Source organism: Pteropus alecto, unplaced genomic scaffold (assembly GCF_000325575.1).
Source record: "Pteropus alecto unplaced genomic scaffold, ASM32557v1 scaffold103, whole genome shotgun sequence".
Classification (NCBI taxonomy): Eukaryota; Metazoa; Chordata; class Mammalia; order Chiroptera; family Pteropodidae; genus Pteropus; species Pteropus alecto.
In genome coordinates, this window is record NW_006436288.1 from 6,953,842 (window position 1) to 6,969,040 (window position 15,199).

At 34.5% G+C, this 15,199-nt stretch overlaps 1 protein-coding gene across 1 annotated transcript in view; it reads right to left on the bottom strand.

Annotated features, from left to right (window-relative positions):
- Window positions 1-15,199, bottom strand: part of ABCC9 (ATP binding cassette subfamily C member 9) — a 118,597-nt gene that overhangs the window by 45,359 nt on the left and 58,039 nt on the right. Inside the window, exons 19-22 of the mRNA XM_006912678.3 lie at window positions 8,611-8,649; window positions 7,123-7,224; window positions 5,343-5,427; window positions 3,818-3,898 (exon numbers count right to left, since the gene is read on the bottom strand). Of these exons, the coding sequence (XP_006912740.1) occupies window positions 3,818-3,898; window positions 5,343-5,427; window positions 7,123-7,224; window positions 8,611-8,649 (307 nt within the window). The remainder of the gene's footprint in view (window positions 1-3,817; window positions 3,899-5,342; window positions 5,428-7,122; window positions 7,225-8,610; window positions 8,650-15,199) is intronic.

The following is a 15,199-nucleotide window of genomic DNA, read 5'->3' on the forward strand; positions in this document are numbered from 1 at the left end:
GACTGCATACTTTACAAGCTTACCTGAAGATCCAGCTTTTAATTAACATGAATGCAGGTGCTAACATAGACCCTTCTCAGAGTCTGAAAGAGCTATTGGGCATTACCCTTGCCTTCTCTCTCCAGCTCACGCCAACAAGAAAACAGTCACCAATATCTCCTTAGAAAGAGTTTCTTCACCCATCTGGTGCCCCGACTTTTATGGCTGCCACCCAGGGAACGGGGCCCCAAATCACCTAGCTCTGATAAGCCAATAGGCCTTGCATACAATAATCCAATGGGACTATAGCAAACAAATAAGCAATTTTTAAATAGGCACAGGAGCACATCCTTTCTCCCATGGCTATATACTCGGGCTCAGCGCAAAGAGAGCAGGCAAAAATGTCCATCTCCCAGTTTCTTCCTGGAGGGGGTTTGACTGATTACTTTTCCAGCTGCTACATGAGGGTCCATCTTTCAATTATCCTACATCTAGGTGCTGAGTATGATCCTCTCCTTTAGGATACTGATGGGTCTTAGCACCATCAATGACTTAGCATCACTGAGAACAAAAATGATGCCTCGGACAATCACAAAGGTTTGAGAGGCAACCAGGAGCTTGGGGTGGGCTGACTGAAGAGGTTCTTCTCCTACAGGTGACCAGTCTGTCAAGATTGGGATGAGGTGGTTATTTTACACAACGTGCAGAAACCAATACAGACAGTGAAGGGGAATGAAGTAACAAGGAAATATGTTCCAAATAAAAGAACAAGATAAATCTCCATAAACCAATTTTGATGAAATAGAGATAAGTGATTTACCTGATGTAGATTTCAAAATAACAGTCATAAAGATGCTCACTGAAGTCAGAAGGGCATGAACAAAGTGAGAATTTCAATAAACAAAAGAATTTCAAGAAACAAAAAATAAAAGAAGTATGAAACAGAAATCATAGAGCTGAATAATATAATAACTAAATTGAAAATTTTAATAGAGGACCTCAGTAGCAGACAAAATCAAGAAAAAAGGATTTCTATAAAATTCTGACTTTACATGTTATAAGATAGTCCATAATGAAAAGTCCATTATTTCTAAATTAAGAGACCCAAATTTTAGCCATAACTCTGCCACTCTTTGACACTGGGCAAATTTTCTAACTCAGTCACTTCATTTGTAAAATTTGGATAATTAAGAGACCTGTCAGAGAGCACATAGGATTATTGCAAAGATCAAATAAAATACTGTAAAAGTGTCTGTAAAGGATTTTAAAAGTGTTATTTTATAATTATTTTCTTGTAAATAAAGCTGTGGTGGATTAATACTTTGCTAATCCCTTCAAGGCATCAGATGGAGAGTTTAGTGACTTCCAGCAATCTCTTAATAAGGGAGAATGTGGTGGTTAAGAACACAGGCTATGGAATCAGGCCATTTGGGTTTGCATTCTTGCTTTATTTTTACTATAGTGACCTTGGATAAATTATCTCCCAAATCCTCAGTATCCTCATCTGTAAATAGCAATAATAATAATAATAATAATAATAATAATAATAATAATAATAATAATAATAATAATAATAATAATAATAATAATAATAATAATAATAATAATAATAATAATAATAATAATAATAATTAAGTGAACTAATGTGTACAAAGTATTTAGAATCATGCCTAGGTCATAGAAAGCCCTTAATAATGGTTGCTTTCATTTATATTCCATGGCTTCATTATGGGACATCTTGGTGTGATAGTCAAATGTAACCCTCCATGCAACTTAATAAAAATCTAAGTTTGATGAATTGGGAATCTTTCCTCAATATTCAGTTTGTATATTAAGATTTGGGGGAGATACTTTTTTTAAAGAAAGCAAGACAATTTACCAAATGTCCAGTTCAATGAATGGCCAATTCTTCATTATCAAGAATATATTATTTATTTTTATGTACATATATATATAGCTCTCACTAATACATTCTTTCTTATTTTCAATTAATATGTTTAAGCAGTATACTCTTTGTATGGATATATTTTTAGAAATAACTTCTTAAAAATATATTCAATGATACACGGCATATTTTTAGATTTTATAACATACTTAATACCTCATTACAATATTCTCTTTTGGCTTGGAATTGTGTAAAGGCTAATGGGATAAAGTTTAATCAGAGCAAAATGTAAAACCATTTTAGTAATTCTTTATACAAGTAAGTTCCTTTTTCTCTTTTGTTTCCTCTACCAGCATAGAAAATGGCACTGAGAATGTTCACTAAATATTGATAGATGGAAAGAAGGAAGGAATAAAGGAAAGGAGAGAGGAGAGAGGAGAAGAGGGAGAAACGGAAGGAGGGAGAAAGCCCAAAGGAATGGAAAGAAAAGGACAGCACAGGTAGTAATAGACAGTGATAATTTTTTTGAAGATGAAGACAGGCAGTCATGAGCCAAGGAATGTGGGCAGCCTCTAAAAGTTAGAAAAGGCAGGAAATGGATTCTCCCTTAGAGCCACTAAAAAGGAACACAGCCCTGCTGACCCTTCAATTTTATCCCAGTGAGATTTATGTTAGAATTCTAACCTACAGAACTGTAAGACAATAAATTTGTACTGTTTAAGCCACTAATTATGGCAATTTGTTATACCAGTGAAAGGAAATTTATACAATGACCTGCAAGGAAATGTTGCCTTAAAGATAAGTAATCTGTCTTCACAGAGTTATCAAGAAGCTGTTAGAGATGATGCAAAAAAGAATCCAACAATAAATGGCTAGGAATCCACAATAAGTTAACCTTATAACTTTTTTGAATTCCATGATTCCATAGTTGAAGCAGGTAAGGATCACTAAACTGAAGGCAGTAGAATAAACTCGGGTAGAATACAGTACCCAGAGGACTTTGACTTTTAGGGTATTTTTTTTTTTCTGGAAACCTTTGAGGATAAATATTAATTAGGAAGATTAACCTGAGTGAGTGATTTCTAGTATGTCCAAATTCTATTCCTATCCCAAATAATGGATCCAAATTTAGTGGGAAACTCCAAAACTAACCTACTTTTTGAAGAAGTTCTTGAGATTGGATGAAGTGAAAACTCTAAAGGAGGTCTGGAAACTAGATTTATAAATGGTTAATAACTGCACAGAAGAAAAAGACAAGGAAGGATTCATTTACATAGTCTTCTGGTCTCTAATATGCATTGTCTATTTGCAGGCTATTTTGTCTTCCTCTGCTAGACGAATCAAACTAGAGTAAATTCATAATCAGCATAATCATCTAATTTTATTCATGGATCCACAGACAGAACCAAGTTAATAACCCAGGATATACATAAGAATCAGCCATGGAGTTTAAAAAAAAACAACAACGGATTCTAGACTCTCACCTTACAGATTATGATTCGATTATGGTCCCAAGATTTCTATGGTTTTAGGAAGCTTCACAAACAAATTTTATCCACAGCCTGAGTTGCACACCACTGGAATGAAGTAGTGTGCTTACTTACCTCATGTCCGTCAAGAGTGTATTTTCCAGAACTTCTTTCTTTGCCAGAAAATATAAATGAGAAGACCTACACTCTTGTCCAGCACTATCCGCACTCCCCATTAATGATCCTCAAGGTTAAAAATCTCATATAGGAAACCATCTGGGCACCTCCATCTCTTGGGTATCAATCTGGATCCCCCAGCTCTCAACCTTACATGTTGATCTGATTTAGACTGTGAGGCTTTATTTCCTCTATATTCTCTGTGAAAGCTAAACCAGCTTTCTTTTCCTTGAGTTGCTTGACTTGTCTTTCCTCTTGTCCAGAGGAAAAAAATGAAGTAGAAATAAAAGTAAGGCCTTATTCTTACCAAGAAGACAATGTTGGTATTTTGATAGAGAGCTCGTGCCACACAGATTCTTTGCCTCTGACCCCCACTCAGGTTAATGCCCTAGAAACGAAATATCCATAAATATCCACTTTTTCCATTAGTAAATGGTCTGTTGGTACAAACTTTTCTAAAAAATCTTAAAATAATAGTAATTTACTAATTAAATTGTGAAAACATTGATAAGGTAAAATAAAAACTGTCTAGGGGTCAATACTTGACTTATATTAAGGTAATTTGGGGCTGAAACATTAATCCTCCTTTTACTCTAACAGAGAGCTCTGCTGTACAAAAGCATTAATAACCAAAACACCTGAAGAGTGATGAAGACTGCAAGCAAAATTTCAAAATTTTTTCTAATTTTGTGATGTCTTTCTGTAGTGCATTTAACATATACCTCTTTGACATGACAAGTTTTGTTCAACATAACTATGTAGCAATATGCTTTTATAATTAAGTGCTAATTAGAATTTTTTTTTAAGTTAGTACATAGGACCATCATTCTTAGGACTGCAGTGAAACAGCATATGACAAAATGAATTCTACCTTAGGATAATTGTTATAAACAAAAGTTAAGTTCCTATGGCATCTCAATGTTATAACGAAATGACAGTGACATGTTATTCCAGGACCTGCTGTATTGAGAACTTAGCACATGTCGAACTTGTGTAAATGGTTGTACATTCTTCATTTTTTAAAAATCCTCATAGCAATTCCAATATGTAGGTACTGTTATCCTCATTTTATACATGTAGAAACTAAGACCCTTAGAAATTAAATTCATGCTCTTAAACACTATAAATACTAAGCAGCAATAAAGAATAGTCATTAAGAATACAGACTACAGAGTCAAGCTAATTCCATTTGCACCAGAAACTCTGTGATAGGGCAAATTCCTTAACCTCTCTCAGCCTTCATTTTCTCAGATTCAATACACAGTTAACAATAACACCCAGGTAACAGATTTGTTGTGAAATGTAGATAATACATATAGAACCTTCTGCCCAACACTTGACACCTATAAGAGATACATATTTTAGCCATCACTGTTATAAAGATTACATACAGGTATAAATATTTTTCAGCTGGTCAGAATAGTATAACCTCAAGGAAAAACATGTTTATACAAAGAAAAAAAAAGAACAATTTAACAAGAATAAATTGATGCTGACAAGAGTGGAAGAAGATGTCGGAAGCAATCTCAGTTTCCAAATTAATTCAAAGTAAACTCTAAGTAAGTAAAAATACTTCTGATCAAAGGCAGGAACTGCTTTATTTTCCTTGAGAACTCTCGAGTGGGCAACACAACATTAAATATATGGTGGCTACTCAACAAACACTTAAGGGAGAGGGCCATCAAAGAGCTCCTGTGTTCCCACTGCTAGAACTCGTCATTAGGTCAAATCCTAAACACTCAGATTTGATTATGTTCCAAGAAAGATTAAAGACAACCAGAAGGTTTTTCTAGGTTTTTGTTCGTCATTTAGTTAAACTATACATAGCTCACCCGCTCTCCAATTTCGGTTTGGTCTCCAAATGGCAGTAAGTCAATATCTGGCTGAAGAGAACAGGCATCTGTGACAGCTTTGTACCTTTAGGAGAAATTATTTTGAATTTTTAGAACACTATTAATATACTGCCCATAAATTAAGTCCCAGATTCAGTATCTTGGAAGCTGAAATACAACATCTATTGAACAATATTTATTGAACAATTTTATATATTAGCCTCTACACTAGGTTTGTAGAAAAAGATAAATAGGTATTAGTTCCCATGATTACAAAACTAGTGATTGGAACACAAGACTGATATAGAAACATATAATAAAAATGTACCTTGTTAGGTGCTTTAGCAGAGGGAGGTAAAAAGTGCTCCTAGAATACATAGGAAGAAATGACTGACCACTCTGAGAAGATGGTAATGTCTTTGAAGAGGAAGCAATGTATAAATCGTATCCAGAAAGATGAGTCATAATTAGCCAAGAAGAAAATGAGGGAAAGGAAGCTTTAAAAATTGCACAAAAGTAAAAGAGTTCACGGTGCCTACGAGGGACAACAGGAAGTTCACCAGGACGAAGGCACAGGTCATGGGTGGGTGTCTGTGCGTACTGTCATGCGTGCTGAAGCAGGGAGAAACGCAAGAGGATGAGGACAGACAGTACTCGACTTGCTCTAAGGCTGGGACTGTAAATCGGATGGACTGGTAGTTTAGGGAAGCATAGAGATTGAAAGTGCTGGGAAAAATATCAATGTTTTAATTTTCTCAATCACCTAGTCTTAAAATATTCAAGTCATTCTTGATTCTTCTCCCTTTTCTCCCTGCTCTTATTTGTCCATCCTTGTTCTAGAACAATTTTCTGTCTACCGCCTCTTTCCATTTCTACAGCATTCCATGCCTGGATAATTGTTCCAACAAACTTCTAAATATCTCCCTGCTCCTAATTCAGATTCATCCCATATATATCCGCCATTATACTGCCAGATTAAACATCACATCTACCTTATTATTTACCTTACTAAAACATGCTATGCCTCCCCAGAATGTACACAATTACAACCAGTTGGCTTTTAAGGCCCTTCACTACCTTGTCTCAGCCTTCCTTTACAATCCAGTTTCCCACTGTCAATATCCCCAAATATCTCTCCGTCTGGTTTCTTTCCAAGCCCGAACGACACCCTGTCATTTAGGTTCTTCCTCCCACACTGTTTCCTGTTCCTGTCCCCTTCTTCATGCCCCTCCTTTGACCTAATTCTTTTTAACTTTTAACCCAGCTTAGAGTTGTAAGACCCACCTTTCTGAGAGTGGTTTAAAGAAAGAGTCATATCTTTGTACATTCCACTGATACTTAAAAGATGGATGAAAGGTAGCATATTCTGGCTGCTTCCAGTCACTAGATCTCTCAGATCCCACAGTTTTCCTCTTCTTTCCACAGTAAACCCTCCTTCTGCTCCTTACTTGGGTTTTTCCTTCTGCTTATCAAGAATCTCAACACTACTACCACCACCACTACCCTTCCTCACCTCACACACACATACATACACACTTCATTTTAGGTTGTTTAGTTTTAGTGTACAAATTGTCCTCAGCAAGTGTACAGAATGGACTTAAACTTCCAATGAGGCATTTCTTAAAAGAGTTGAATCAAAAGACCTGCTGATGAGAATGGAAGTAGGGCAAGCAAGGGAGGAAATGAAGTCCTGATGTAAAGATTCCAGACACCATGGACCAAACACAGGATAAGGAATAGTTGCTCGTTTTAGTTCTAAATTTTATGCATTCAGAGTTACCTCTGCTTGTTGAAAGGACTTCCAAAAGTAATATTTTCTTCTACTGTAGCATTTAGTAGCCAAGGCTTTTGAGCTGCATAAGCCACGGAATACCTGCTCCTACTGTAAAATGAAAAAGAAAAACAAAACACCAAAATTATGCAAGGGTGCTATGCTGCACGTGTATTTTAGCATAATTAAATCAAACAAAAGTTGATAAAATGTCTCAAATACAGAAATAGAAAACTTCTAAAAGAGAACATTTTAACAACCGCCAACCTGATTAACTGTTAAATATTCCACCTAAATTAGAAGGATTAGAATTTAATCAAAATGTCACACGATGTGCAAAATTTGATTTTACTGTGCTAACGTAATGTTTTAAGGTAGAAACTATTAATTGCAATTTTATTTTTTAAAATGAGTATAATTTTTTAAATAATTTGAGGAGTGATAAAATTCACTCATAGCCACAGATATTTTACTTTATATAACTATGAATTTAGTACGCAGACCTTAAAAAAGATGTGAATTGATACTATAATTATAGTGTATATTTGTGGCTTAATAACATCTACAGATTTTAAGATAATATGTAAATATTTCAAAACAAAGAATAATGTCTTGAGGAATCCATTTTAATACTGAAATTACACAACTAAAACTACATAGTTCAATACATATTGAAATAGTTTTCACTAAAATGATAACCTCTTACCCCCATATTTTTGGTTTACAAATTCTACCAGATGTCTATATGTGAGACTTAACTTGCAGTAATAGGTAAAATGCATGTGAGCTGAAGATAAAGAAGATGATGAGACTGGAGCAGGGAAGGGGTCAGCTTAAAAATCATACTTCCATAGTTAGTTCATCATCTGTAAGTACTAATTAAGGAATTAAGGTTAAAAGAGAGTAAGGTTAAGAAAAAGAGTAGTTAGAAATGTGTAGTGATCATCCTGAAACATTATATCTAGGAGTTTAGAAGACATGATAATATATAGTATGCTAGTGATCTCTTAGATAACCATATGTCCAATAAAACAGTGGTTCCCAACTTCTGACATGTCTGCTTCCCCTTCCCCCAAGTCTTTTACGATTTTTTTCTTTTTTAAATACATGACACACTTGGCTCTCCATCTCTACCTTAATCACAGGTTCCATCACTGTTTAACTCATAAACAATATACATATTAATTTTTGTACTTTTATTTTATGAAATCCCAAACCCAATACATTAAGAACAGAACTGAGTTTCAGCCAAAGTTGAGACATAAGTGAGAGAAAAACGACTAACACAGTGGGCCATTTTGTTTGGCAGATTAATTCTTTTAGCAGCCTGCAAATGTTGAGAACCACTGCTACTGGAAATATACTGGCACATTTTAATAAATAACTTTATACATCATCAGAATGAACAAAATGACTAGGAGTAAGAGATTGAGTATCAAGTAAAGTCTGAGGAAGGAAGTTATTCTTATTAAATGCAGATTAAAATAGAAATAATACCTTCTGGTTGCTTCAAAAGAAGGTTCAGATTCATTTACACTGCAAGTATGGCAAACAATTTTCATTAATTATGAAATGTAAATATGACTATCTTCACATAGGTAAAAGATAAAATAAACATTGGACATTAAATAGGTATGTTTCCCAAATGGTTTTTGATATTAATTTCAAAGATAAATAGGGTCAATTACATTCTTTTTTTTATGTCTTCATTGGCTAAGAAATAATTAGTATGCTTTCAAAAGATAGATAGCACTGTTTATTTTCATACAAAATTTGGGTTCATACAATGACATGGGTTCTAACTCCAAGTCTGCTCCAATTAGCTGTATAAATTTAGATAATCTCTTTAGAATATTTCCATAGTTTTTAAAAGAATTCAGAATCTCCAAGTCCTCCTTACCATTAAAATTCAAATTTAATCTATTTAAACTACTTAGCTACCCTAACGTATGAGAGGAAGAAATACTTTTGGAGCTCTAAACTTGAAAGGTTTAAAACACAGCATAACTCTTAAGGAACTGGGAAGAAAGACATATTCACAATAGGTCAAACTGAAACATTTAGGTATAAAAACTGATTGATACAATTTTTGTAAAAAGAAGTGTTTGACTAACTAAATTGAGATATATCTATATTATGGGGAAAATACCTGAAGACCTATTTATTTTATTTTTCTAAAGTTTAATAATTCAGTTGAATTTCATCATTCTCAAAGAACTGAATTCAAAAACCACACACAGAATTAAAGCCTATAGGCACTCCAAAATAGATCCTATTTGAATTTGAAAAGCATCATAAACTTTTGTGGAGAAAATTTACCAAAGCACTATACCTGGTGATATTTGGCTTAGTTACTAATGGTAAGATTTTACAACTACAAATTACTAATGACATCTTGGAATGGTTAATAGAGGCAGGAAGAAATGATCTCAGACTAAAAATTCCCTCTCAATAATGATTATTTCCTGATTTAAATTACTCATAAAAAAATAAAGTAATAATATACAATTTCCCAAGTAATATTTCCCACACAATATGCTTTAGATGCCAAGAAATTTGGATTTTTTTTTAGTGATAAAAAACCAATAAATGACCTCAATGATTTTGTTAAACTGAGGAAGAGAAAGAACAGAGGAGGAAAGCAGATATGTGGCAGAAATTAATGGATTAATTTGCCTGCTGGCCATCCAGGTGTAAATGGCCATTAGACATGTGGAAAGCCCATCAGACATTTGAAAATGTCAGCCCAAACTGCAAACAGAAATTTGGAAGTCATCAATTTATTCAATTAATATTGATTAAATTCCAACTCTACTTATTCAATATTCATTCAAAAAAATTTATTGATCACTACTCAGTGCCAAAATACTAGGGACACAGTAAACAAGGAAAACTCTTTCTTTTCTTCATGCTGATTTCTGTTCTGTGGGAGTGTGACAGGGAATAAACACCATAAAAAGTGAAGTAAAAGCTGATATTAGTGCATAAAAGACCCCCAAGGGTAAAAATAAAGTTGATGCCAAAGTAATAAGTAAGAGTGTGCTAGATGAAAAAAAAAAAAAAAAAGGTGAAGAGTATTCAGACTAGATAAAATACATATTGAACGGCATTGAGGTATCCTGGTCATAGACGAAACATATGAAAATTCAGCATGGATGAAATGTGAGTATACATAGTGAGTGAAAAAAAGTACTTGGTGAACTTAAAAAGTATGCATGGCCAGATAATAAAAGGGCTCTTAAACCATTTTACAGAGTTTGAAATTTTCCTCAGAGCAATGGAAAATCACTGAAGGGGTTTAAACAAGAGAGGTTTGTTTTAGAAATATCACTCTGATTGCAGAATGCAATTAGTGAATCAGAGGGAGCAAGATTGGAGGTAATATAGAGACCACTGGAGTCTGTCAGAGTCACAGAGATAAGAACGTGATGCCCTGAATTAGGGTAATGGTGAATGAATGAAAAGAAGTGGACATATTCGAAGATACCTAAGATTGTGTGACTGACAAGATGGGAGGCAGGAAGGAGAGGAAGGAGTCAAGGACATGGAACAAGAAAGAGGAAGTACACATGGTGGGAGAAGATAGTGAATTCAGTAGCAGTCACGTTCAGTTTGAGGTACATAAGGGATACCCAAATGACTATGGTGAGGAATCAGAATGTGAAGCTCAAGAGAGATCTGGTAAATGAATGAAGACTTTGAGGGTGATTTGACTTCATGATATATGCCTTAGATACCAAAGAGTTTGGATTCCACTCTTTATTAATGATAGGTCAAAAAATGGCTTCAACAATTCTAGTTTGTTTCATAAGCAAATAAAGGAATAGGAGCAGACAGGAAACTAAAGTTATAGGAAGCTATAATTGCCTACCGAGTATAAAGGCAGAAAAGAAGGGGACAAAGACAGAACCCTGTAAAACATCACTATTTCCCAGATGCCTGAGGAAGTGAAATCTGCAGAAAGGACCAAGAGGAGTGGGAAAAAGTTTTAAGAGGTAAACTGAACTGTGAGTTTTCCTGAAAACTAACCAAGGAGACCTTTTAAAAAAGAAAAGTGTGAGCAACAGTGTTAAGAGGCCAGGAGGTCAAGAAAGATAATGATCAAAAAGTTCCCAATAAACTTAACACCTAGGATACAACTGCCAGATTTGATAAAAATAGTTTCAGTGGAGTGGTAGAGGTAGAAACCTGACTGCAATTGACTGAGATAGAAGTGGAATAAGAGGAATTAGAGTAAATGACTGAAGTCTTTTTTTTTTATCTACAAAAGGAACGGAATATGGCAGTAGTTGTGAGTTGAGATGAGAGAGAGAGACAGAAGAAGAGAGAGAGAAGTGGAGAGAGAGATAAAGAGATAGAGAGGAACAGAGAGACGAGAATTATGTTTTTCTACAAATAAAAATGGGAAAGAACCAGGGGCTAGGTACGATATGAAACAAATAAAGACAAAAAGACCAAATACTTTGGCTTTAAGGTGTCTCAGTCTAGTGAGAAGACCAATCCACAATACTGATTTGAACAAAGTGCAGAGGGACCAGAAGAGAAAGTACATTTCAATCCATCTGGGAGAATAAGAGGCTTTGTCAAAGAGATAAAATCTACGTTGACACTAGAAACAAGGGTGAGGCTACCAATCTGGCAGGACATCAGACACCTAGTACATGCCTTTAAGAACTACCTGCACTTCAGAGCTACTGGAACACAATAGTAAAAGTGGGTGGAATAGCAGGACCTGAATTTAAAATGTTAGGAACCAGATCATGAAAGGCCCCGATATGGTATGCATAGGCCTTTGGAATATTTCTTTTTTTATATAATAAAAAAATTATAAGCAAAGGGAAGTAATTAGATTTGCGCATGTAAAAAGAGTAAACTTTGCAATGGTAGGAAGAAAGGCGAGGGAGTTATTAGAGTGAGTAGTTCACATAAATGATAAGTACTTGAACTAGGGATATTAAAGTAAACATAGAAATGTAAGGACAGACATAAGCAAAGTAATTGGTTGGATTCTGTAGGCAATAGAGAAAAGAATATAAATTGAACTTTGATCTCTGATCTCTTGGTAGAGATGTGTCCCCACCCCCTGAAATCAGTTGGTAGGCTTGGGGGCTTGGGAGCCTACCAACTGATTTCAGGGGGTGGGGACACACCTCTACCAAGATATAGGAGAAACAGGTTTTGGAGATATGAGAGATGAATTCAGTTTGTATTTGTTCAATTTGCAGCTTGTATAAAACTTTTTGGAGGAGCTGTTAGGTCATCAGAAGAAAGATCTTGGCCAGAAATATACATTAGTTTGTTTTAGTACGTATAGAATAGCTGAAATCAAGGACATAAAATTTAAGGACTTAAGTAAAGAATGAAGATATGACAGTAGACTGCAGAAAGATTGAAGGAGAATTAGAATATTCTTCCCCACCTTCCATCTCCATTTCTATTGCATCTCCTAACTTTCTGACTCATTAATTTTGGCTTATCCTTAAAATGCATGTTCAAGTATCAGTCATTTATTCACCCTCGTAAAAAAGCCTTTGTTGCCTCAGGTCACCTATTATTTTTTTCTTATAAAACACTGTACTTCTTTTTCCTGGCATTTATAAAATTTTAACCAAATAATTAATTATGAAATTATTTTCTTGTTTCCTTATGGCCTTTTCTTCTAACAGTAAGCTTCATGAAAATAGGGGCCAGTTTCCCTTGTTCAGTTATCTACCCCCAACAACTAATACAATGGTTGCATGATATAGGTGTGCAATACATGTTTTTAATAAATGAATACATGGAAGTGTTATGAACACCAAGAAATGAGTTGGTTTCAAGGAGTCATCAGTGGTGAATAGTTTCAAGTTAAATAGGATTAAGAACAAATTATCACGATTCAGCATTTAGGCAGTCATTGGTGACAACTTTTCAGCCAGATGCAATTCATTGAGTAAAAGGGAAGTAAAGAAGTTAAGTATGGGCAGACTCTTCTTTTAAAAAGAAAAATGCTCCAGCTGTTTGAGGGATAAGCAAGACCATTTTTTTAATGAAGTGTAATGGAATGTGGAGAGCCAGGAATTAAAAACTTCTATAAGAAAGAGCATTAATTAATGTAATAGTGTCTTGAATTAAACAAGACACTATATTTCTTCATTTCTGAAGACTTCTCCTTGCAAGATTTCTGTATATCTTCCTTTAAGAGTAAAAGTTAAATATCAAATATTAGTTTCAGAGGAAAGAAGAAAAGATAGATATATATCCATTTGTAGGTAGTCATCTTTCATAAACAAAAAACATTATCCTACTCTTTCACTAACATTTTCCATGAATAATGATGTAGTTCTTAGCTTCTAGAGACCACCTACTCCAACTCTTTCACATAGCAATGTTTAATCAAATTCATTTGTGGAAGTTTATTTTTTCTCTTACCAAATAGTTATCTGTGAATTCTAACACCGGGTCTTATTTGAAAATCTTATATATGAAAATAAATCACTGGATCCATCATTCAGTGTAGTAGTGAAGGCAACAAGAGAAAGCAAAGAAGTCAGATGGAAAACCCTCTTTCAGAAAATGGCATAAAATTTCACTTCTGCATGCAGGATGTATGTGTATTTTCCTTCAAGAGTAAAAGTTAAACTTGGTATTTTAGAAACTTCCTGGAATCACGGTCTGCCTATGGTGGATTTATGTTCTCTCCTGATAACCCAACACTATTTTGAAGAAGGGGAACTAGATGTAGACACAAACATGTTATATTCTGTCTCATCTAGGAAAGCTAATTGGATGTGTTTTAATTCCTTCATGCCTGCAAAGTCTCATGAAAAGGAGTAACTTCTCAACTTCACCACTCTTAAAAGAATTGAGACATGGTTATAAAGCTAATTACACCAGAAATTAGAAGATAGAACACCAGGACAGATGGGGCCTGATAATAGGCTGGTCAATGGCACAGGCAAGAGGGAAAGGAAAAGAAAGGAAAACCAAAGATAAATGGCGGCTCCGTCTCACATAATTACCGCAATTATTCTGCATCCTGGACTTCCCCACTGGAACTACCCATCAGGTTAAGCATCTTAGTTCTAGCTCCTCAAATATCAGAAGAAATTATTGTTTATCATGACAACTAGAAAAGGACAATTTCAGTCAGGCAGAACATTTGCTTTTCAACAAATATAAAGCATGCCTAGATGCAGGAATAAGAACTCTGGCATTGTGACATTTTTGGAGCATATTTTAGACTTCCTACTCTCTCTCATTTTTCTCTTCTGAATCTACAAGATGTCAGATTAGGTCAAAAGTAGCAATTTCCAAGGAAACATCTGTAGATGTCTTTGATGTACACAGGTTCTACCATGCAGGTGTGTCCTTGGTTAGCAGCAGTGCCTTCTCTCCTGCCCAAAGCAAATATTATCACTGCAATAGGACAGAGTACTTTACTAAACTTTGCTCATGCCAGTCTATGAGGATACATTTAAAAATAAAATTTATGCAACCAGAGATACATGCAATGGTGAAATGATGACAGCAAGGCATTTGGTGCCTTATCATAGCACTTTATCATTTTGGCTTTCTTATTTTTTTGAGCTTTAAAAAATATCAAACAATTTAGTCTGCTAAAATAAAGTACTTCTTAGCATTTGCACATCATCAGCCTATCAATATTGATAATTTCTAAATTAGTTTTGTTCTAATTACATTTATATGCCTTCCCTCATTGGACACAACAGTTTTTTTTCCAGAATGAGGAATAATCATAAATATCTCTTTAAAAGGTCAGAATTTTTTAAATATTCCTTATCTGAAAATATGTTTTATCATATGTTAAGGATATCATGGAAGAAAACTAAGAAATTCTTATAATTAAAGAAAAATGGAATTCGTGTTAGCTTACCCAATCTCTCAGAGGCTGACTTAGTTTGTAAGTTGTATTTGTACCAAAGCCAACATAAACATTTTTTTTAAAGAAAATCTTAGTCCTTCTGCCATTAAGAAATGAAATGATTGTCTATTAAGGCAAGTGTTCATATAGATGATTTTTAAATTATGGGGACTTTATAACTACTTAGAATCATTTTAAATCCTTTCTCACACCTTAACCCTA